Source organism: Etheostoma cragini, chromosome 21 (assembly GCF_013103735.1).
Source record: "Etheostoma cragini isolate CJK2018 chromosome 21, CSU_Ecrag_1.0, whole genome shotgun sequence".
Classification (NCBI taxonomy): domain Eukaryota; kingdom Metazoa; phylum Chordata; class Actinopteri; order Perciformes; family Percidae; genus Etheostoma; species Etheostoma cragini.
The window spans coordinates 6452966-6478182 of record NC_048427.1 but is presented as its reverse complement, the minus strand read 5'-3'; the positions used below and the strand labels follow the sequence as shown (position 1 = coordinate 6478182).

General features: G+C 39.9%; 2 protein-coding genes across 6 annotated transcripts in view; one reads left to right on the top strand and one right to left on the bottom strand.

Annotated features, from left to right (window-relative positions):
- Positions 1-203: 203 nt before the first annotated feature.
- On the bottom strand, positions 204-8552 carry oat (ornithine aminotransferase). Of its 3 annotated transcripts, XM_034861464.1 has the most exons (11): positions 8300-8435; positions 7821-7958; positions 6265-6496; positions 5852-6076; positions 5668-5763; positions 5201-5328; positions 4145-4267; positions 2933-3061; positions 2656-2769; positions 1421-1565; positions 204-373 (listed from the first exon to the last, which is right to left on the bottom strand). In XM_034861464.1, the coding sequence occupies exons 3-11, from the start codon at positions 6467-6469 to the stop codon at positions 213-215; spliced, it is 1326 nt and encodes a 441-aa protein (XP_034717355.1). In that variant the 5' UTR covers positions 6470-6496; positions 7821-7958; positions 8300-8435; the 3' UTR covers positions 204-212. The 3 variants fall into 3 exon arrangements, with proteins under 3 accessions (XP_034717355.1, XP_034717354.1, XP_034717356.1); XM_034861463.1 differs by lacking the exon at positions 7821-7958 and having other exon boundaries at positions 8300-8552; XM_034861465.1 differs by lacking the exon at positions 7821-7958 and having other exon boundaries at positions 6265-6487; positions 8300-8437.
- Positions 8553-8716: 164 nt separating this feature from the next.
- lhpp (phospholysine phosphohistidine inorganic pyrophosphate phosphatase) overlaps positions 8717-25217 on the top strand; it is a 20048-nt gene continuing 3547 nt past the window's right edge. Inside the window, exons 1-7 of one of the 3 annotated variants that reach the window (XR_004655165.1) lie at positions 8717-8939; positions 9180-9367; positions 10172-10325; positions 10436-10499; positions 10601-10693; positions 12207-12338; positions 12613-12704. Coding sequence is in view for 2 of the 3 variants with exons in the window: in XM_034861471.1 (XP_034717362.1) it covers positions 8809-8939; positions 9180-9367; positions 10172-10325; positions 10436-10499; positions 10601-10693; positions 12613-12704 (722 nt within the window). In the remaining variant the exon portion in view is untranslated. Of the gene's footprint in view, positions 8952-9179; positions 9368-10171; positions 10326-10435; positions 10500-10600; positions 10694-12206; positions 12339-12612; positions 12705-25217 lie in introns of all 3 variants that reach the window. The other 2 variants (XM_034861471.1, XM_034861472.1) reach the window with 2 other exon arrangements.

Genomic DNA, 25217 nt, shown 5'->3' with positions numbered 1-25217 from the left:
CTTATTTTCTGCCGTTTTTCTGTACAAAATGCCAGTGTAGTCTTATAGAAGCTCACTACACACAGTATCTCTACGGTTTACTGTATTTCTACAGTAAATCCCTGCAATAAAAAAAAAAAAAAACCGTTTAGAGTGACTTTTTGACATGACGATTGTCATTTGGATTATCGGTTTGATGTTTGTCTCAGTATTGTGAAAGTGTTGGTTGTAGTTTAGAAGGACAAGATGGTTCTCTGGATGATGTCGATGCATTCGTGCAGCTCGTGCTCTTTAATGATGAGGGGAGGGGCCAAGCGGATGATGTCACCATGGGTGGGCTTAGCCAGCAGTCCATTGTCACGAAGGCGTAAGCACACTTTCCAGGCGTTATAGTCTGTAGGGATTGGTAAATGTAGTTTGGATTAAGTAACTGCAAGGTGCAAATACAGTCTACTGTCATTTGTAAATTTTAGAAAATGCCACTCAAAAAAGTACAAATAATTATTTGTCAATACTAACATTTCACTTATAATTTATCAATGAGAACCAATCTGTTGTAAAGATGAATAGCACAAATACTTATGTTAGACTAGGCCCCTGGAAAATGTTGTTCCAGTCAATGTAAACTATACTCAATTATATTTCCATTAGTGTAATCGCCTGAAACTAAGAATCTTTGTGTTTTGTTAGTTCCTTAGGATGAGCCTTACATCTCTACATCTCCACGGAGCCGACATGTTTCTACAGCAACCCAGAACAGACAAACCAAACATTGGCTTTAGAGAGGCTAATTTTTTGCTATTTTTACGTTATCAGAAGGACCCCCGTAGGTTCTACTAAATGCTTGAAAAGGGAGGGGTATTCAGTTGGTTGCAATCTGCAACTGCACCGCTAGATGTCACTAAATTCTACACACTGCTCCTTTAACAGTCTGATATTTAAAGACTACAAATGCATATTATGTAATTAAGGGCAGATTTGCTTTTTCAAATGTGAGCTTGGATTTATTTTGTGCCCTGAGGAGAATGCACTTAGGAAAAATGAAACATTCACCAGATCGTATATAATATACTTATAAGTTTATGAACCCATGCTAAAGTTGACTAAAAGAGGAATAAAAAATAAAAATCATCTTTTAGAAATGGATCTTAATGCTGTAATAAAAAAGGACTAATCCAACCTTTTAAGTATCATTACATTTTCTTTCTCAATTTGATCTTTGTTGGATTATTCCTAATTGTTTTATTAAGGTATTATGATCAATTTTCAAAAGATGTTTTTTTTTTTTAGTCCCGTTTTTTGTCAACTTTAGCATGGGTTCCTAAACTAATGGGCACCACTGTACAGAATGAAAGATTATTAGCTAGGATTGTTTCTACCTTAGTTATAAAATAGTTTTCACCAACAGGGCTGCTGTTTTTGACATAGTTGCGAACTGTACCTTTGGTCTCCTTGATGATGACTGCGTTTAGGAGGCCTTTCCCCCTGACTGTTGTCACAATGTCTTTGGGAAGTTTTCTCAGCTCACGCCGCAGCAGCTCTCCCATCCTTTGAGCATTCTCTGCGAGCTTCTCCTCCTCAAGCACCTGCAAATCAATGTGACGTGCAGATTTTACTTCTGATGTAAAATTGTCATGCCAAACTAACTGTAGAACAAATTCTTTTAACTTGATGGTATGTTGCATTTCACAATGGAAGTTTTCTTCAATCAAAACAAGAAGTAAGGAGTTGTTAAAGGGTAGACTGTTAAGGCTGGGCACAGAACAAAACATGCCAATCCTATGAGTCCAAAAAAATGACAGGCTGAGGCTGTAAGGCAAGGCTACTTTATTTCTACAGCACCTTTCAGCAACAAGGCAATTCAATTACTTTCCTTTGCACTTAAGTCAGTTCTCTATTACGGTGGTACAACGTAGACAACAGGGCAGTCACCAAGTTTATTGTTAAAGGTTTGTTTCATTATGCAGTTGACACTTAAAAGTCTTTGTTGTTTGCATTTTAGTTTATTCAACATTAGCCTGTACACAGTGTCATTTGTTTATAATCCTATGTTCATGTGGCAAAAAGGTTTCTCTATTTTTGTTAATTTTGGCCCCGTTGGGATTGATTCCAATCCGGAGTATCTGACTGGTGCACCCCCTATCCAAAAGCACAACCAGTGTCATTAGTGTTACTCTGAGTGAGCAATGTTACCACTTTTTTTATTATGAAAACTGTTTTGATTCACAATGGTGAAAGGGCGGAAAGTAAAAGGTGGATTTAATGTATTTTTGTTGATGTTGAAATGGATTTTTAAACATACAGTATGTTATCGAAAAAAGTATCGTTAATTAACTGTCATCGAAACTCAGGTATCAAAAGTGGCACCGGATGGAAAGATTTTAAATGATGCCCAGCCACAGCCCTATAAACAGTAAGGCTGAGTGATTAATCATTTTCAAATCAAAATTTGAAAGAATGCGATTAGCTAATTGTGAAGACCACGATTAATGGTCGTATATAATATATAATATTTAGTTGAATGTTTAACATTCTTTATTCCCCTTTCATTATTATATTTACTGTTTTTTTCATAAGATAAATGCTGAAATAATGTAGTTAAACTCAAAGTCGCAATCGTTAGACAGCTAGTAGACAGACACGGAAACTAAAAGTAAAATGCATTTTAACACTGACCTGAAGTGCAGCGATAGCGACCTGACAGGCCAAGGGGTTACCTCCATATGTGGACCCGTGTTCTCCCGGCTTGATAGTGAGCATTATCTCATCATCACACAGCACAGCAGAAACCTGAGGCACACAAACACAGATCAATTAAAGCAAAAGGTAAATATCACACAACAACTAGGATCTGTACTCGTGTCCAACAGAACTGGACTCAAAAAGTCCATAAAGGGGAGGTCTTTTTCTGGCAAAAAGAGTGTGCGTGACTGAACAACAAAAAAGAGCTTACAGGGTAAACTCCTCCAGAAAGGGCTTTACCCAGAACCACGAGATCTGGACGGACTTCCTCGTGGTCAACAGCCAGGCGCCGGCCAGTCCTTGCCAAGCCTGTCTGCACCTCATCGGCAATCCACAACACCTGGACCAAGCACAGAGGACTTTTATTAGTAGTATTCTCAAAGCCCCGTTGCAGTCGTCACCACAGCCCTAGGGCTCTGTGTGTGTGACCTGTAGACTCATATTTAAAATGTGATACAAATGATGTAGCTGCATTATTTCCTGAGCCATTTTAGGCAAGTCTTTGTACAACATTTCACAATCCCTGAATGTGTTGTACAAAGTTACAGTGTGTGTTTGATGCAAACATAGAAACTCTCAAGATCAATCGGAAAATAGATTCATTGAATTTCTAAAAAGAACAATAATTCTACAACATTGAAAATGTGTACTGCGTTCAGTGAAAATAACTTGAGTAAGTAAACGGTTGAAAAAATAAATCTGCCAGACAAAAATACCTGAACATGACTTGGCCACATGTTGGATTAAATGATTTACAGTGGCTATACTAACATTAGCTAAACTGAAAATACCTGTCTGTCTTCTTGGGCATGAATTAACATTGCTGCTCTCCACTTGAATTAAACCCTGTCTCTCCTTGTGAAGAATAGAGCATCTGAAATGCCATTTGTACAAGAAAACTTGTATAAATGGCTAAAAATGAAGCCCAGACTGCAGTTTGTCCTAAATTAGTTTGGCATCAGGAAGGGACACTGTAAAAGCTGCTGTGTTTGTGTTTAATATGTTTTGCACTGCTTAATAGAAACATCATAACATGTTCTATTTTGGCAAAACGGCACTAAAAGCCACTCCTCCACATACCGGGAAGTAAGCGTTTCCACAACGCACTGTGGTGTTAAGGGATGGCCGTTTTAAATACAATTTAGTTTCTCTCCACGCCCAAATGCCTGCTGGCTATTTGATGTCAACATTCATAAGCACTTGGAGTGATATTTCTTAAACAGCAACAGACAAGCGTGGGGCATAGTTATTGAAGCGATTTAGAGGAAACGATGGGAAGTATATAGTATTTCAGTGCATTTTTATTACTAACAGATCAGACCGTAGTTCCATTTGATGGTCTGTGTTTTCACGCAGCCCAGACATCAACACCTACAGTGAGTTAAGCTTAGTCGTGCTCGTCTGTGTGTTTGTCGAGACTCACGTTGTATTTGGTGCAAAGTTGTCTGACTTTAGTCAGGTAGCCTTGGTCTGGCACCACCACCCCAGCCTCTCCCTGGATGGGCTCCACCATGAAAGCAGCAACATTTGGGTCTTGAAGAGCTTTCTGGAGAGAGGAAGAAAAAAAACCAGACTAGATAACCCTGTCAATAAATACACGCCACTTTACTCAATCATTAGATTCTTTTGTTTACACAGAACTGCAGCAGTTGGCATGATAACATTATCAGCAGACACATGCGACTGCAGCCAGTAATTCAGTCCTAATGTTTACATAGATGATATGGCGATAGTCTAGTCAGCTAGTTTTGAAGAATGTGTGGAGTTACAAAGAGATGTAGCCCACCCCTCATCTCTGCTTGAGTCTCAAGGCTAGGTTAGCCGCTACTAGCATAACACACACAAATCCCGAAACCCAAAATGTTCCAAGCCAAGTCTCATTGTGGGTAATGTAGGCGGAAGTTTTTGACAACGAAGGAGAATGCATGGAATAAACAATAAGTAATCTCTCCGTTTCTGCGGCATCTATTTTTATCAATTTTTTTTTTAAACTATTCATTGTGAGTGAAATGTTAAATTGGTCAAGTACTCTTAAAAGAAAATGTCAAAATAAGATAAATGTTAAGCTACAAGGCAAAACAAAGTGCAAATATGTGCCTTCATTGGAAAGACAAATTCCAAAGCAGTAACCTCCATGATTGGTGATTGATGATTAAATCACATGCTTGATGATTAAATAAAATGGTGCTTTCAGTGCATGTAAGTTTGTTAGTAAGTGAGTTAGTTAGGTTGTTGCATCAAAAGTCCAGAGTCTAGTGTGCAGTGACTGAAACCAAGACTTTTTCCTATAATGTTGACATTTTACAAGGCCCTTTTGACAGCGGTGTTGGACCAAACAAGAAACCTTTCCACACAGCATCTGTCTCTAACGGCATAAAGATCACACAGGTCATTAGATCGTAGGGTGTCTCAAGACAGAAACAAATCACACATATAGATACTCTACTGTAGATCTTGAAGCTAGAATCACAATGTGTACCTCCAGTGAAGGAATGTCATTGTATGGGACAAGCTCAAAGCCCGGCATGTAGGGACCAAAACCTTCATAACTGCTGGGGTCATTTGAGCTGGAGATGGCTGCCATGGTGCGACCCCAGAAGTTTCCATCTAAAATCAGTAAGAATGAGTTCTGAGTCATACATTGGTAACATCTGGACACAAAATCTAAATGTTTATCATGAGTTCAGTGCATTATGCTTTAAATGTGTTAGCACTCTAACTAACTTTGCCAGTTCCCTGTGCAAGCAAAACAAGTTTATGAAATTTACTTAGGAAGACCTATTTTTAACAGCTTGCACTCCCTGACAATGATCGAGAAAAACAAAATGAAAAAAGTTACACATGATTTTCGTGCAAATGTTATTACAAAAAGGCACTAGTTAAGGTGAAAAATGGGACAATCTCCATAACTGTGACAGTCTTTTGCGACATAAGATTGTGACTTACCTGCAAAAAGGATTTTGGCCTGGTTTTTGGGAACCCTCTTGACAGTGTAAGCCCACTTGCGGGCAAGTTTGCAGGCTGTCTCACAACCTTCAACACCTTGTTTGTACCAAAAGAAAGACATGTCGACAAATGTACTCAAAAGAACCTCTGAAGGTAATTCATACAATTAGCATTGGGTGTTTACCTGTATTCATGGGTAGGACTTTATCATAGCCAAACAAGCTGGTTATGTACTCTGCATAGGCTCCCAGCACATTGTTGTAGAATGCTCTGGAAGTCAGGGCAAGCTTGGAGGCCTGGGCGTTGAGCGCAGCGACGATCTTTGGGTGGCAGTGGCCCTGGTTTACAGCACTGTATGCACTCAGGAAGTCGTAATACCGGTTGCCATCCACATCCCACACGTTGACGCCTGGGGTAGAGAAAATGAGTTATTAGCATGTGTCTGTGAGGATTCATAAGTGATTTGTAACATGTTGAGGTTACAGGCATTCCCGTGCAATCCGTTAACTGTAATCAAACTATCAGACCAAACAGTGCTACTCTGCAGTCTGTTATCAAACTAGTATTTGTTGTAGTGACGTGACACTGTGAACTCACCCTCCCCTTTCTCCAAGGCCACAGGCAGAGGGTGGTAGTTGTGCGCTCCATACTTGTCCTCGCGCGCGTAGATTTCCTCTGAGGTTAGCTGGCGGTCAGACTTGAGTTTGGTTGCGGCGGTGGAGGCGGGACGTATGCCAGAGTGAACACTGCGACTAAGAACAGGGGCAGCGCGGCTCAGGTTGCGGCTGAGATGGAGAATCATTGCCTTCTTTGTTGTATGCTGCTACGTCTACATGATAGCACAAAAAAAAACACACATTCAGTTTGTATTTGTGCTGAAATTATGATAGATAGGGTTTTCTTTCTTCAAAGTAGTAAGAAATATTTAACATAACTGTTACAAGTAGTTAATAACCTAATAATAACTTCTCAATACAAAGAACCTAACAAGTCAAATTAGCTATAAGAGTTGAGTTAATTATACTTTTCTGTATAGGTTCTTGTGCTGCAAAAAAAAAATTAATGAATTAGTTGATTAATTGGCAAATTTAGATAATGGCCCAATTTATATTGCATTTTTGGATGACAAATGCAACATTTTTCTGGTATTTCACTGGAAGATGCTGTGAAACAAACAGTATTAGATGAATAAACAATTACAGAACAATAAAAATAATGAAATGCAAGAACACACACACGCTCCAGATTCCATAGAGCAGGTAGGCTTTGCAGGTCTGCTGAACGACGCTTCTCTTTCATATTCAACACAATAGAGGAGCTGACCTTTTATAGGTGGGGCTAACAAAGCTAATCCCACGGCAGCATGGCAACTCAACTGTGATGTTTCACACTTTACTATTTGGTTGTATTCAAATTAGACTTAATGGAAATTTACCTTTACTGTTACCTAGTAAAGTAACATGCACTACTTTTCTCACTGCTAACCATTTATAGAATGTATTTGCTACTTTTAAATGTATAAATATGTATGACTAAGACATAACTATGTTGTGGTACTGGTTGAGATGACTCACACCATTTTCCTAGTGCTTTTGGCATTTAGGTTAGGCTGGATTGTAGAGCCAGAGTCAGGTTTAATTTTTAGATAAAGCCTACTGTACGACCAATGTTGCGTAACTACAACAAGGATACTAAGTATTACCTAACACAGGGGTGTCAAACATACGTCTTGTGGGCCAGAACCGGCCCACCAAAGGGTCCAATCAGGCCTGATGGATGATTTTGCAAAGTGTGAACATTTTAGAGAAGTAGTTAATATCAAATTTACGACTATAATCTCAGAATATAAATAATTTTTCTGTAAATGTATGACTTCAATTTTTGAAATTCTGAGTTTTTTATTGTAATAGCATCTCTATCCATGTCTATAGTGTCTGGAACGTTATTATTTTTTCCTACAAGGGCTTTAGAACGCTGTCGTAACAGAAGCAGCTTGCGTAGGCAACATGTTGACAAACTATGTGGCAGATATAAAGTTTCTGACCTCGAAAATGCTGAATGGAAAACTTATGAAATATAACGTAACGTCACATAGCTCTGGATAATTAATAACCTTGAACAGTGACTCAATACCCTAAGCAAACACAGAGCACCTGGACTGGACCACATCAACGAGGACAGTGGACTCGTGACACTGATGTCACAGGGACCCGTTAAACCTGCTCGAGAGATGATAGGTTGATGGGGAGCTGCCTGCACGACACACCTACCATATTACAGTACAACGGGAGCTAAATAAAGAACACGAGTATTAAATAACTGTCTAATAGTATTTAAGCAGCTCTACCGAAATATTTTGCATTAAACAATACTGTAACAAAGCACAGCTTAAAACTATTCAAAACGCTAAAGTAAACGGGACCCTTTCGACATAAATAAATTAATGTTTCTTCTCGCCCAAAGACTGTAAGATCGATGCTAGCCATACAGGTGGTCGGCTTCCTTTGGTTAGTACTGGCTGGCTAGCTAAAATGATCTTATTCTTGCTGCCAGTTCCTTTCACAATCAGTAAATTACCAAGCACGTGTTTACGTACAGGACCGTGGAGACCTGAAAGGAAGTGAGACAGTACCACAAAAAAGTGAAGCGAAGATGATATCCTCTTGAATCGCGAGTGATGCTTCTTGTGCTGCCTGTCCGATGGTTGAAGCAGAAGGTTTCGCTGCGGCGTGTTACGTGACTCTCTGGCGGGGGCAGAGCATATCTTTGCGCTTTAATGCGTGGCTGCGTCAAAGGACACGCCTCCATGTTGCAACTTTTTCCAATGATTGCATCGGTTAATCAATCAAAATCAGCCTTAAAAAAAAGCTTTACCGATCACAATCATCACGAATTAACACTGCGACCAGGTGTCGGCCACTGTTCTGTCAATAGATGCCATTGCTAGTATTTATAAAAGCGAGCTCATACCGCTGCAGCATGCCAGTGACTCACTCTGACTTCATGCATTTTCATAGAGGCTCGCTTTAAATACGTTTGGGTGAATCCATAGACCATATAGTAATAATATACAGTCTATGGTTGAATCACAAGTGGGTTTTGCTTTGCACGCATGCGCTTGGGGGGGGGTACCATTTCGTCATGGCTGACACGACCTGGCCAGGCTGTTCGAAGAGTTTGAAAGGTGTCATACTGGACTTGTGTGGTGTTTTATATGAGAGCGGGGAGGGCGACGGGGTTGCAATTCCTGGTTCAATTGAAGCTGTGAAAAAGTGAGTGAACATGTAACGAGTTGTTTTAGTTATTGTCAGACATTTAAGCTAACGTTACTTGTATGCTCACGGTTCACTGTGCTGCTAACGTGTATACTAGCCGTTCCTTGCAAGACTCACAAAGGCTCTGTGTATGATGAGGATGACCAATGCATATTTAGACAACGTGAAAGCTTTCTCAATCTCAGTGGCACTGTTGCAACAAGCTAGGTGCCAAGCTAACCCTCATCCCCTTTAAAGGCTAAAGGCCTCTGACTTGCAGCTACGCTTCTGCACCAATGAGACCCAGGCCACCAGAGAGAAGTTTGTAGCCAAGCTCCAAAGACTGGGCTTCGACATCTCCGTGTCTGAGGTCTTCTCTCCTGCTCCTGCAGCCGTAGCTGTCCTGAAGGAGAAGGGTTTACGGCCTCACCTGCTGGTGTATGATGGTAATGCTTGAAATTGTCATGAAGTTTTATGTATTCTTAGTGTCAGACCTTATACATATAGTGCACCTAAAACATTATTTGCATTAGATTTTGTCCACTTGAAAGAGTTTTTGGGATACTTGTTAGGTGAGCGTGTTCCAGGAATGCACATCCATTAAATGGCTGTAAAGCCTAAATTTGCATTGTCAAGAATCCAATAAGCAAACACTGTGTTAAAATGTAGCATGCGCAATGAGTGGGACACAGCAGTACTGTAAACACATTGTTTGTTTTAACATATTCTTAGTAGTGGTGTTTAAAGGAAAACGCTTTTGTTATTGTTCAGAAATCTTATGAAAAGACAATAAAACACAATGCATTAGTTTCTTAATACTAACAACTTTTCCACCCACACACATTGGTTCTTACTGAAGACCTAAATCTTGTAAAAACGAATTACAAATATATAGTTTAATTAAATCTAAAATACTTACTTTAAACAGCACCGCAGTTAAAGTAAATTTGCTGCACCAATAAGTATTTCCAGCAGCAGGACTGAGTATATGGGATATTTACTCAATGAACTACAGTTTCCATGTTAACTGCAATAAAACATAATGCGCTTTGTTGGCTTATTGATGTGTTTAATAGATTTTGGACAACATTAGAGATCTATGGCACAGAAGGATGAACCACATCAGATTAATACTTGCTGGTTTTGGTCTTCTCGGGAAATTTGCTGGCAGTATAAAACAAACAAATATCACCAGACTTATTCTTTAAATGACCCAACCCAAACAAGTATTAATGTTTATTTTTCTGGAGGACTTCTCCCTGAGTTTGACAGCGTTGACAAGACCAACCCAAACTGTGTGGTGATTGGAGATGCAGCTGAACAGTTTTCCTACCAGAACCTAAACGAGGCATTCAGTGTCCTTATAGACCTGGAGAATCCAATGCTCTTCTCTCTTGGCCAAGGGTAAGACTCTCTAGTCATCACTATATTGCTTTATGAAAGTAATAAGCACAATATAAAATAAAATACAAAACGTCAAACAAAATATTTGTGAGGTTTTGCTCTCTTCATAGGAGGTACTACAAGGAGACAGATGGTTTGAAACTGGATGTCGGGGTGTACATGAAGGCTCTGGAGGTACAGTAGGTTAATAATTTGCACTGATACATTTATTATGAACAGCAGTTCTATACATGTGAACGATGACTGATTGTTGTTAACTTTTTGTTTCTCCCAAGTATGCCTGTGATTTAAAGGCTGAAGTAGTTGGAAAGCCATCCCCAACATTCTTCCAGAGTGTTCTCAATGACATGGGGCTTCAACCGCATGAGGTACATAACAGAGGGTGCTATAATTATGTTGGCTCTTACTTCGGTGCTTTTATCTAGTTTAAATCGTTAAATGTTTAGCTTTGCTGAAAGGATTATTCTATGTTTTTTCCCTGTTTTGTCCTTTGATTGCACTGGGAAATAAAGCAGGGGACTCAGAAGCCCACTTATTGAGGGAGTAGTGATTGGGATGTCCAGTTTTCATAGATGACATGCAGTGTATGTTGCCATACATGGACGTCCCAGTGGTCCCCTCTACGCCTGCACGATTTTGGAAAAATTATGAATCACGATTTTTTTAGTTCAGAATTGAGATCACGGTTCTCTGCCACAATGTTTGGTCTCACAAAATGTAATATTTATTGCAAACATGAACCGTGACAAAACAAAACAAATTGGCCATACCAAACAGATTAATTTTTTTGGCACCTGTAGCACATTGCGCATCACCACAAGCCTGTACACAGAGAGGCTTCAATGGAGAGACGGGAGAGCACTTCAGCGCTTAGGAGCGCTTTAAAACCTATTTTATACAGTCAACGTTTACTACCCACAGAAGAAAGTAGTAGCGTTTGTTGGTCAACATCTGTTTATCCAAAACGATCAATTTCTCGGTTTGTTTACCTACCTTCAAATTTATTGCTGCAAAATTTAATTGTCAAGCAGACAGACTGACCCACACATACAGTATATAATAAAAGATTGATACTTGGCCTTTTTGTATTGATACAACCGCTGTCCAGTATGTTGGGTAGATGATGCATAAGGTCTTTATTGGTTCAGATGTTTATTTGATTTTGTTCCTAGTTCACACTCCATTCACAGCAGCCATCTGTTGTGTTTTATTTCATCAGGACAAAGCAGTCCTGAGCTGTTAACACTCCACACACTTCCTTTTTAGCATCATACCTGTTACATAATAAACTAATTGCCTCAACACACCTAATTGTTAACTTAATACATTTAGCTACCGGCAACAGGAAGACGAAAAAGACTCATGCTGGAACCTGTTACAGAGCAAAGCCAAGATTCTGCTTGTTCAATTGTACACTTTGGCTTTGTCACTCTTTTTTTTTTTTTAACCAACAGATGTCTGAACATGTGTTTAATGTCCATCTGCGTTATCTGCTCGTCGCAGAGTATCCCAAGTATAAGGAATATGTTCCAGTCTCACTAAGCTTAATCTATTTTTGGACCTGGCAGTTGGCACACTGAGAAAGCTGGGGTTATCTCAGCCTAAGCCTCGCTCTTTTCTTGGGATTCTTCTCTTTTACTTAGGCACAGATATATCTACAGCAACATCTGCTGCTCTTTTCACCGCGTTCTGTTACTCACACAGGCTTTCAAAAATAAAACTGAAAATAATTATTTCTTTCAGAAAAAAATTACCAAACTCTTGTGAATACCTTCTCTAATCAGAAGTTGTATTCCTATTGGAGAACAACCTGCTGGAGCTCAATTAGAGGAGGCAGTCTTTTACAGTTTATTTCAGAAATCACGTTGTTCACTATAAAAGACAATGGTGCAAACTCATGCTTGTGTAACATCACACACCTGATGAGTTAGAGGATAGCTATGCCGTTTTAAAAATAAACTTGAGGAAACTGGAGGGGATGCTGAAATGGATCCGCCAAGTGCTGATGATTAGGTAGGAAGCAGGAACCAAATGAGGAGATGTGAACTGCTGCTCTTGGCGAAATAAAGATATATGTATATCCAAATGTTTTAATCCTCAACCCCTCTAGCAATCAATAGTTGATGTCCTATGCATCAATTATCTTATAAAAACACAGTTACAAGTGATTCCATGGTATTAGACTGCAAATAGGCAGAAAAGTCCGGTCTTATTTTACATATTTGTAACTCCATCCACCATAATAAAATAATAAAATTATTTTTCCCATCTCCCTCATCTCTTGCAGGCACTGATGATTGGAGATGATCTGGTGAATGATGTGGGTGGGGCCCAAAACTGCGGAATGAAAGGCGTACAAGTCAGGACTGGGAAATACAGGTCAGAGATGTCCTAGTCTTGCATTGCCAGACCTATCTCCACAGGGCTGTGGACACCACACATACATTCTAGCATAGGAGAAAAAATAGTAAAAGCTGGATACATGGTTCAACATCATTTGCTCCTACCAGTGCATTGCTGTGTGTACTTTGTCCATAGCAAACCCCGCCAATCGGTCCCATAACGTCCATGTTGGATGGTAAATGCTGTAAACACATTCTTTGTATCTTTGTTTTCTTTATCTATCTTTCCAATCGTTCCCTGCAAGAACCAAGCAGGCCTGCCTTGGTCCTGGTCCAGGTCCAAATTGTCTTCAAAAGTTGCTATTATTTAGCATGTAGCTTGCTAGCTTGAAGTTTTTCATTTCCCGAAGAAAAGTGAATTTGAAAACCGCAATACACAGAGAGCAGAAGCGCACGGACATCCGCATACGATAGGCAATTATAATGGACATGTAGTTTTGCCGATCCAGACTAGGGATGTCCTGAAAACACAATAGCTCTTAATAGTGAATTATGGTTTCCTTTCTTACTAGGTAACATGAAAAACACACAAATCATACTGCATTGCCATATTCTTATAGAAAAGGTTTAGCTTTTTTAAAGAAAAGTGTCCTAGTAACAGAAGAAATGCATATAAATAATGTTTCCACATGTTCTATATATTTTGAAACTAGTCTGACCATATGGTTAAACAGAATAAAAATCTATTCACTTGTTTGCCAGAAGAGGGCACCTTCATACCGTTGAGAATCACAGTTTCCTCCATAACAACCACCTTCTTCTTCAGTCCTCCAGATTTGTTTATTTAATTGAGATTCCCTGAAAATAGCTTTATTCTCTCCACATGTTGAATTTGACTCGCCTGCAAGGTCATAGTTGCTGAAGGATTTATGATCCCAAATCTGGAGATTACTGTGGCGCCTTTCTTATGGTGTAATTACAGAAACATATGGTTGATTATTTTAGAAGCTATATGTGGTACTTATGGCTTGACAAAAAGAGAAACGTGACTGGGAGTAGGAGTTATGGAACTACACATTACATCACATATAGGCTGCACATTATAATGTATGTTCAAAGTCATGCAGTAACTGGTGCTTCTGTATGTAATACTACCTTAGCTCTAGGTTTTGTAAGTGTACTTAAGAAATATTTATGAAAAATAGGAGGGGAACCCTGAACATTTGTTTTACACTTGCAGTGCTGGTCCTAAGAACCTTTTTTTTCATTGATTTTTTTTTTCCCCCTAATTACCGTGAAACAGTAGTGGAACATGTATTCAGATCTTTTTTATTAAGTAAAAGTATTAATAAGACGATAAGAAAGTACTCTTAATATTACAACTAAATGTCTGATATTAACAATTTCACATATTAAAGGTCCCATGACATGGTGCTCCTTGGATGCTTTTATATAGACCTTAGTTGTCCCCTAATACCATATCTGAAGTCACTTTAGCCAAAAATTTGGCCTTGGTACAGACATACAGCCACTAGAGCCAGTCCCACAATGAGCTTTCCTTAGGATGTGCCATTCCTGAGTCTGTAGCTTTTGAGGCGGAGAGGGGTGTGCAAGGCGGAGGCTGGGGGTGTGGCCTTGACCAACTGCCAGTTGGCTTGTTTGAAAGCCACGACGTCTCTCTCTCATGGAAGGGCCAAATTCTCTGGGCGGGAAAAGCATAGAAAGGGGAAGTATTGGGCTTCATGAGGTCATAAGGATCTGAGCTTTTTAATTTTCTCAAAGGCAGAGCAGGATACCCAGGGCTCAGTTTACACCTATTGCCATTTCTAACCACTCAGGGACCATAGGCAGGCTGGGGGAATACTCATTTAATGTTAAAAAACCTCATAAAGTGAAATTTTACATTTACATTGTACTTAAACTTTCTGTGTAATTTTAGATTCAGATTACAAAGACAAATACAGAACAACACAGAGTACAATCACAAGAAATATAGAAAGACAATAAAACATTCAGATTTGGAAAATTATTTGAAAACTACATAAGGATAATAGGGATGCAAAAGAAAATACAATTATGTAAAGCTGTTACAAGTAGAAGTTTGCAGGTTTTAAACCGGACAATTTAGAAATCTAAAATCTGAACGGCACAATTGAGTTGATTTTAAGAAGGTGCTGTAATTTGTTCCAGGAGACTTATGCACTTAAACTAAAAGCAGTTTAGCAGCGGAATATGAAGCAAATACCAGTCAGCAGAGCAAGTCTGAAAATGTCATGGAGCAGACCAGGTATTAAAAGAACCGAACAGAACAAAATAAATGGACGCTCCCATGATGGTGTTACCATTTTGTTTGGCTGCAAATCACCAATTAGTCAAAGGAGCACCATGCTTTGCATTGATGACCTGCTTCACTGCTGTGAACTGGCATGCAGGAACACTGAGTAATCTGCTTGAGCATCAGTCAGCTCTAATCCTCTATTAAGAGCACAGTCACTCACTATAAAACCTGTCTGTGCAGATTTATTTGTGATTGTGTGTGTGTGTGTGTGCGTGTGTGCGTGTGTGTGTGTGTGTGTTTTCAGCAGTAGGCAGTGTTTAAGTATAGCATACTGAACCTTTTCTGGGCAGAATCCATGTGGTTTATGTGACTTCACAATCTTCTACCAGCAGCTCAGTTCAGCTTCAGTGTGCTGACACTCTGAAAAATGTCTAATACACTCAACCAAACACAGGATAAAGTAGATTAAATGATAGCATTGCTCATCCAGTGGTTTCTTTTGTCTTGTTTTTGGAGAAGAGAGCAACTGGTTGAAATAAGAGGGCTGTTGTGGAATCTGTATTGCCTTACACGACATGTTTTTCAGCTGTGGAGGTCGAGATTTATGGACTGATTGGTGAATGGAGTTTATGTGTCGAAACACGTGCATACACAGGCAGACAAAGTTATTAGCTAAATGGCTAAAGAATGATTGAAAACAGTACAGTTAAATGATGTAGTGTACACGGTAGTGTTAATCAAGCCCAACATTTAATTTTCAGGACTGGATTCAAGGTGTTGAAGTTATATCATCACTTTGTCCATGTTTTAGTCTCTTATTGCATGGTCAAGCTCCCTCTTACATCCAGGATCTATTGCACGCACACACTTCTGGTTGCTAACTGAGGTCTTCAGGCCAAGACCTTTTTAAATGTTCCCAGAACTTTTTTTAAAACCAGAGGTGATTGTGCCTTTTCTGTGGTGGCGCCAAGGCTCTGGAACGGTCTCACTTTAGCCTTGAGAGCCTTGGATTCTGTGGAAACTTTTAAATAACACCTGAAGACATCTTTTTGACAAGCCTTTAACTAGCAATATGGTTTAGTATTGTATGTGGTGTTGATTTTATTTGTTTTACGGTAAAGCACTTTGTGACCCCGCTTGTCTGTGAAAGGTGCTATAAAAATAAAGTTTACTTATTTAGTTATTTTTGGTCAGTTTGTGTCAGTATTAACAGAACACTTGTATTTTGCCTCTGAAACACAGCCAGTAACAGGAACTAAAATGTATGCGTCAATTCAGAATTTATGGCTCTAAAGTGAGCTGTAATTTACCTATTTAACATAGACAAATCATAATATCCCAGATCCTTCACCAGACTTATTAGACCATACTGTATACATTTCCTGAGAATAAGAAGAGAAACCGTGACGGTAACATTCATTCCTGTGACTGTGAGTGAGGAGCAGGCGTGATATTTAATGTTATTTAGCCAAACAGGCCCAGTGAACCCAGGCTTGCTGGGAGCAGCTATAAACCCTCAGTCAGATCTGTGAAAACACAGCTGTTTCCAAGTCAACCAGATGCTGCGCAGGCCTCCAGTTCCCACCAGGTTTGGAAAAAATAAAGACTGCTTCAAATACCCCAGGCCTAGTGACAAGACAGGAAGGGAAAATATACAAATCACGGACAAATCTAATCATATCTTATTTTAAAAAGCTTTTGACTGGACAGAGTGTTACTCAGCAAGGACTGCATACATGATTTAAACCTAATTAAGATCAGAAACCTTTTTTTTTTTTACTATGTACTACTTTGCACCTCTGATTAAAATGGATGATTTAAGATACTTGGTCAAGTCAGATGATACGTATTGTGCGTTCATCTGTCTTAATTCTGTTAGAAAAGGGAATAATGTATGATATTTAAGGATGCCAGGTTTAAGGAAATTAATGAAGGGTATCCTAGGGTGACCCATGTAACTGCTGACTGTACTTTTCCCTGTCATGCACAGTACATGCATGTGCTTGGTATGTTTTTGTGATGGCTTCTGCAGATTAAATTCAAGAGCAGGGGGCAAAGCAAAGTGATATTACAGTGCCCACCATCAATATGTCTCTGAGAGTATAGGCGTAATATAGGGGCAATATATATGCAATCAACTTTCCCTTGTTCTTAAATAATAAGCAAAGGTCAGTGCACTTCCCCCAGAGGAGTCAGAGAACCCATTGCTCTTTAATGTAGAACAGATTTGCAAAGAGGGGCCTACAACAAAAAGTTGTAGGAAATTGGGAGCAGCCTCAGCTGCATGGGAACAATCCGCCATCACTGCGCTCCAGTCCAACCACTGCTCAGCCTTTCAGCTCTGCAGTTATGTGTTGAAGAATGGTAGTCCAAACGTTTAAGCTGCAAATCAAATCTCACTACCTAAATACAGATTTCTGTCCATACCACAGGGTACCTAACACGTCACATATTGAAAATCAGTACCAAATGTTTGGTTAGGTTTTTAGTCTTATTTGCCCAATCTTTAAACAGCTGTTTCCTCATTTATATTGTTAAACCATTTTGAGCACTTACACAAGCTAGCATTAGCATGTTTGGTAGAGAACAAGTCAAATTGCCAGGGTTAGTTTAATGCTGTATTGTTGCCTTGTAATTCCCACTTCACACATCATTGCAAAATAGAGAACGTCCGTTGCTACTGTAGTTTTTTTTTTTTTACTTTTAGAGAATATTTTGGAAGACAACAGTGGCATATCATTGCATATGTTGATTATGTTGCCTAACACAGCTAACAGCAGCTGTACTTCTCCATCTTAATGGTAAAACTCTTTTGACACTGGAAGAGCAGTCAGCTTATGGGGATGCTTTTCTTTTCGCCGTCCTGTGTCTCACACTTTTAAATATTCATCTTCTGCGGTCTGTGCCCTCAACTGGTCCTGTGTTCTTGTTTCTGTTGTCTTATCGTCTAGCTTCAGAAAAGCAGGTTCACATTGTGCTGTTTCCATCATCCATGCATTTGTAAACCAGTTTAATTGGTACTGTTGGCTGAGGAAATTTAGTTTCTCAACCTTAAGGCCTAGTCTGTTTCTCTGTATCTGTCATATCAAAAAAGTTGACTTTCAGGCTTTTGATTTAAACAAACATCCTCACTACTGACATTTGTAATTCTGTCCGCTAGAAAAAAGTGTAGTGTGTGTCAGACACTAACCTAGTATTAATAGGTATTTTGAATGAGGGCCAATGAGTAAGATGGAAGCCGTCTCTGGATTCCCGTTGGAATCTGGCAGAGATTGCACAGAAAACATTTTCACACAGCAGCAAACATCTTCAAAAAGGTTTACATAGTAAACCTCTCCCTGTGGCCAACTCAACTTCTAATGTGAGTGTTGGGGAAACTGTTTTCCTAGCAGGCCAAGCCAGATTGAACATCTCTAGAGAGAACTACTTCCCGATTGTACCAAATCCGCACCCTGGTTCGTGCCCTTTCTGTCTGCGACCGTCATTGAGGGATGCAACAGGAAGCAGGCATTGTAAGGGGGGGAGTTTGCCCTGTGATTACCATGCAGATTAGCATGTTGGAGAACAAGGCAACTTGTCAGGATTAGTTGATGCTGCATTCATGCCACGTTTTTGCCGTGTTATTCCCCGGCTTTCGTGCATCATTGCCAAAAATATCCATTGCTATCCTTTTTTATTTTTTGTTATTTAAAAGATCATTTTTTGGGCTATTTTATTAGATAGTGCAGGTAGATATAAAAGTGGTGAGATGGGAGAGCGGGGATGACACAGAGCAAAGGGCTATGGGTCGCTGGGTGAGCTAGAGTTTGACCCACCTTTGTAGTCACACCAGATGAATGCAGGATAAACCTAAATTAGCTATTTCATATCCCGTTAGTGCTTGTTAAGTGAAACCAAAGATAAACAAACAATAGCTCTTTTTTTAGTTTGCTAACTAGATTGCTAAATTAGTGTTTCCTTCAAATGTCATTGCCAGCAATGGTTATATTTGCAGCTGATTTGCTTGTGGTTTGATGACACTTCATTTGGATAATAGGTGGATGTTGTAGCTTTCAGAAAATTCATATTTTTGACTCAAACTTACAACTAGGAGGTTGGCTAGACCTCTGGTTGGAGGGATGATACAATGGGAATGTTAGGCAAATGTAAGCATGGTCATGTTAACATTCAGCTTAAAGCACAGCTGAGTTTAAGAAACCTAGACTGATGAAAGGTGAGTTATGATTGCTGTGTGTGAACTCTGTAACATTAACTACAGTACAGTGGTTAGCACACATCTGATCAGTGAAGCTGTTGTACTAATGCAAAAACAAGCATGTATGCACACATGCAGCATTGTGCACAGTAACATCAGTTGGAACACACAGTTCTCACCAGATGGTCAGTATGCAAATAGTCATAGCTGTCACTGTAACTGCTACTTCTGTAATCATAGTATTTAGAACCAGCAGGTCTGAGATGTTTGGCAGCAATAAACTGTAAAATTGTCTCTATTAATCTAGTTCAGGTCGCTACCAGATGAATCAGTCACCAGTGTCCAGCATGAGCCATGTCCCACCCCCCGGCACACTGCCTGTTATTAGTGGAGCTATCTCAAGCAGATTTCCACTCGTCCCAATGATGAAGTCATGCAAATAAAGCAATTTTCAGTGCAGCGAATAGAAGCTCATTAGGAAAGCAGATGATCCATCAGCCTGATCAAACAGATTATAAGAGTGAGTTACAGCTCTCACAGTGGAAAGATCTTCACTATCAACAATATACAGTAGTGGTCAGGATTTGTTTAGTAAATTTTGAATAGCAATCACAATATTGTATCAAAATAGGTTAAGTTGTATTCTCACATCTCATATGGCCACAAGCTCTAACTTTTATGTCAGTAATATGCATTCAATAATTTAAATGCCATTCTAGCATTGTTGCTTTAACATAAAGTCTAAAAATCAAACTACTACACAAGATCTGGACATGAGCTTGTTTTGGAGGTTTTGAATGTTAAAACATGGAATATATTGCAGATATGCTGCACTTAAATCTTTTAATACATGTACTAAAAATGTGATTTTTATTTTTAAATTTCCAGTACAAGGTCTATTTTTATTTTCTATTCCAGTTTCTGCTTTGTTTGTTTTAGTGTTAGTGCCAACAAGATAAGAAGGCTAACGCTAGTTGAAATGTGTGTGTGTGTGTGTGTGTGTGTGTGTGTGTGTGTGTGTGTGTGTGTGTGTGTGTGTGTGTGTGTGTGTTCTGTTTACACAGGGCGCAAAAGAGAGTTAACAATCCTCCACCCTGAATAAATATACAGGTTGACACATTTCACTGCATTATGTGTCGACAGAAAGGTGATGCTCTCCCCCTCTGACATAAACTGCCTATTAGATCCCCTATCCTGTAAATTGATCAAACATTAGACTGAACGCAGCCCAGCAGTGTTAGGTTTATGGACGGGCTTTGTCCTTTGCAGATCTGTGACACTGAACCTTGGCAGTGGGACTGTGCATGGCTGTGGTTGCAGCTTAATCTCCTTTTTAAACTGAGCACTGCCCCTGGGATGGCTCTCAGGTACATACTGTATTTCAGCCTAGCTTATCTTTCAGTCATCCACTGGTGTCCTATAGCCTCAATGGCTATGATAATGTACGTGGTTTCAAGTGTTCTCATCGGACAGGGAGGGATTGGAACGTTTTGTGACTTAACCCTATTTCAAAGCCTTGTTTGTATGCATCACCTAGATGAGTATGCCATTTCTTTTCACCTGTGATAAAGCCTTTAATTCTCTTTTTGGAGCACACCTTTGTAGAACTGAATTTAATGTGTGATCGTGTTTGAGCAAGTTATGCTTGAGTTGCACTTTCTCTGTAATTTTGCTCTCTTGACCTTTTGTGAACTGTTTTTCTCTGGAGATGAGTGTGCAAGCATTTTTATAGTGTCTAGTACAACAGCACAGTCCCACACCCTGTCCTGTCAACTGTTTTCAGCCCATTAGTTTTGTCTGTGTGGGAAGGAAGTGAAGTTATCTCATTTCACTCTTCTCTGCTTAGGGTGTGGGTTGTGAGCTTTAAAGCTTGTCAACTTGACAGCTATAGCATTTTGGAATGTGTCATTGAGGTCAGTCGGCCTCTGCACCACCACAGAGACCCTTAACTCTAACCCCCAATTTCCAGCGGTTGCAGAACGGCTGCGGATCCACTCCGCTGCATGCTCCGCCGTCCGTTAATACCAACCAGGTCCAGATTTTTTGCGGGACGGCTGCAGCTATGAATGACAGGTTAAGTCACAAGGACCCACAACATCTCGTGAATTTATGTAGAATAGAACCACAAAACCAGCAACAGTTTGTTTTCATCCAGAGGAGTAGAGGGGAAACTACTCTGTGCTGTGTTTCCAATGTTTAGTGAAGTGAAATATGATCCACCGCGAGCACTGTCTATTTGATTTTGAAAGTTAACTGGATGTTGTATTTTGTTTCTGTGCTCAACTTCCTGTCCCGCACTATCTGCCGTGTGCTGAATTGCTGCTGAGCTCTACAGCATCCGGCAAAAATAGAAGCTCTGCATATCTGCTCCGGTGGGCTGCGGACGGAGTCGGGACGTAGCCGCTCAGCAGTCAGTGAAAATACACACATTGACTTTAATGGAAACTTAATGACTCTGCAGCCGTTCCGCACCCGGTGGAAATTGGGGGTAATCCAGGGAATTGTACTATGTGGAGAATATGGCCTTTGACTTGAAGCAGAATCTGCTGGGACACTCTTTTGTTTCCAGGTTGTTGCTGTGTCCAAGGTAAAACACTGTAGGCCCAGAGCAACAGAGACTATATAAACAGTATACATGCTCATCTATGTATGTATGAATCCATGAACTCATTTCAGTCCTGTCCACTAATCAGTGACCAGCCTCTCACTGTTTCCTGCATCTCCTTTCTCAGTCAGCAGCAGGGCCTTTGTCAGGATGTTTACATGGTGAAAATACATGTTGCATAACGTTTCCATTTTCAATGCTGGATGCCCCTCCTTTTTAACAGATAACACATGAAAACTGGGTTTTGTTGGTTGGTTGGATCTCTTTCCTAGCTGCATGCTCCCACCTCATCCATTCTTGGCGGGTTGTTCCTTTCAACATCTAACGGCTTCAGCAATTCCACTTTTTACAGTGAATAAACTTAAGTGCATAGTTTTTCTTAACTTCTCTTTTACTTTAAACATTTAGGCTGAATTACATCAGTTTTGTGTTTAATGGCAGCATTTAACATAATTTCATACAGTCTGTTAACTTTTAGTCTAAGCGATGTTTTCATCCAATTCCCATGGATCGTGATTGGCGACTTAAAGGATTTCCTCATTTAGCCGGCGCTAGGTTCTTGGCTCAAGATCCAACACGGCTTTGTCATTTTTGCCTGTATGTCTCTGTTCTGAACATTTACATTCACATTTCTATGCTTTTAATAGAATATTCCAGTGCAAAAAACAAGAGTTCTGAGACATTCACTGCCTGGAGGCACGCTTGCTCTAGCTCACAGAGGATGGCATCTGTCATCAACTTGGATTTACATGACCAAGACTCATGGCAAAAGAGTCTAAAATATCCACAGAAACTTTTCAAACCATCCTTGCAGAATAATCTACTTCTCTACTGTGTTTTGCCAAATATAAACATCGACATATTTATTCACGTCTAGTCAAATATGGCTTGGTTTGTTGCTAGCATGTTTTGCAGTAAAGTTTGTTTGTAATGAACATTAACCAGTTCCTCTAGGATTTTGTGGCCTGTTTTTGAGATTGTTGCGGCCCAAAATGCCTGATGTTGCTGGACCTTTTGTAAAAATGTTTTTTGCATGTTTGTTGCTATAAAGTTGCGGGAGACAGAGAACGTTGTAAAAGAAGATGCTATTTGTTTTTTGTATAGTTCTTAAAAAATAAAACTTGTTTTGGGGAGAATAAACTATTCTGGGCTGAGTGTTGATATAGTAACCAGAAAAGCTCAGGATGCTGCAATTATGTGCGTTTGCGCGTTATTTGCCGGGGAAACTCAGCCGCCCCCCCCCCCGCCCGCTGCAGAGAGCTGACAGGATTGACACAGCAGCCGCTATAGCTACTTCTGAGTGAAAAACCGTTAGAGTGTATATTGATGCTCTCAGAGTCACATACTGATACAAAGTCTGACGCATGGGACTGCTAGGATTAGTTGAAGTCGCAAGAAACTCAAATTTGCAGAAACATTGCAGGGATTGGTCAAAATTGCAAGTTGCACCAAAATCACGGTAATTGGTTGAATTTTGCGTGAATTGGCAACATCGCAAAATCCTTGAGGGACTGGTTAACGAATATAGTTCCATGCAAATATGCACCGAAGAGCTGATAGTGAAATAGCTAGTAGTAAAAGTGTTTAGTTTTACTATATTTAGGAAAATTACGAGTATTTATCATTGATTTGAAATATACCTAGAATACAGATGTCTATAGAAACTATAAAACCACTGCTGCAGCATAACACTTGTCTACCACAGAATATGGCAAGCTAAATTTATCCAAAGCACTGCTATGTACACTGCCATATTTAGCCATTTGATTTGTCGCTAGCATGGTTAGCCTTTATCTTTCATTGCAAACAATGTTAAACATAATTGTGTGCAAAGATAAACTTGCATTTAATAACTGGCTCAATGTTGAAATTCTGTTGATGGAAGCCGCTTGCATTTGCAATGGAGCAAGCCAGAACATCTTTTAAACCCATTAGGTAACAGAGAAGTGTTCATTTTAGTTTACCATGATCACATGTCACCTAGAGATCAATATGTGCACAACAGTACAACAAAGCTATAACAAGAGTTGAAGGGGTGAAGTGAGACTCGTCCCAAGCTAAATAGACATCTTCTTTTCTAATTCGTTCAAGCTGAGTTTTGAACCTTCTTTTTGGATGAGATAGACGTGAGATCAGACCATAACAGGGCAACACAGACTAAGTGGCAGTAGTCGCACAAAGAGGTTAAAGAGCTTGATGAGTCCAGTGGGTGCCTGAGGCTGGCCTACCATCTCTCACCACCCTGGGGTGACAGCTTCCCCTGCCTGCAGGCTCCTCTACAGCATGCCGTGCGTTATAAGTCAATGAGATATTAATAATTAACCTGAGCTTTTTTCACAGTGAGACCAGACTCCCACGGCGAGACAAAGAAGCTGGCCGGGCCTCAGCCACTGAGCCTCTCAACAGTACTTTTCCACCCGTGAGAGAGAGCGAGAGAGAGAGAGAGAGAGAGAGAGAGAGAAAGAAAGGAGTAAGAGTGTGAGAGAATCTGAGAGCTAAAGCCCACAGATGGCAGGCTGAAACATAGCACTGCCTCTTAAATACATGAACACAGGCCCTTAGTCGTTTTCAAAGGGGATCCAATGCCTCTTGCAATTACCAATAGACAGGCTGCTTGGCTGGGGGGACTTGGGCCCTTGCCTGGTTACTGATGGAGCCATTTTTCCTCCTAATTGTGCGTGTGTGTGCGCGCGTGTGTGTGTGTGTGTGTGCGTGCGTGCGTGCATTCATGTGCGTGTACGCGCGCGCAGGTGACTCAGCCGTCTCTTACCATTAGCTACACTGTGAGAAATACTGTACATATAGACACACACAAGCAAATGCTCAGCAAGTCATCAGTGGCACTGCTAACAATAACATGCTGATGAGTGTGGTTAGATCTGGGTGACATGAAGCTCTGCATATTGAGCACACTGCTAACAGGACAGCTGTGAAAGAATGAAGGGAGTTTACTTTTGTTTAAAAAGAATTGGTCGAATAAACAGGAAATATTCTTAACTTTATAAAAATGTTTTTAAAATTAATCACATCTTTTATCAGTTCTAAATGTACTTTCAAGTTTTGAATGTACAATATTCTCCAGAATAACCTCAAAGGCACAGGTTGGGGTTAGATGCCTTGAAGGCAGCGGTCGCAGCAGGAAGGAGATGTTGGGGGCTTAACACACCATTCAGCATGGCAAACCAAGCCCATCAAGCAACAACAGATTTAGGCATATTGACTTGAATGTAACATTACTCGGTGTCTTAACACAATGTAGTGTCCCACTTTACATTTGTAAATGTTATCTAAGCATCCCATTTTTTTAAGCAGCCCAACACAAAATTATGGACCTAGTGCATTACAGCAACAGACACATTGTACAAGTACTGTACATGGGTCTGCTATAGCAATGTAATGGATCAATTTAATTGTGTTTAACCTCACAGATATATTAAAACAAACCATAAATAAAGTGTACAAGTAACAGTGG

Coding starts and splice junctions, on each gene's coding strand:
- oat (XM_034861463.1), bottom strand. CDS start 6,469: ATGATTCTCCATCTCAGCCGCAACCTGAGCCGCGCTGCCCCTGTTCTT. Junction 5,764..5,851: donor AGTCCTACCCATGAATACAG/GTAAACACCCAA, acceptor GGTACAAACAAG/GTGTTGAAGGTTGTGAGACA. Junction 374..1,420: donor CATCATCAAGGAGACCAAAG/GTACAGTTCGCA, acceptor CAATCCCTACAG/ACTATAACGCCTGGAAAGTG.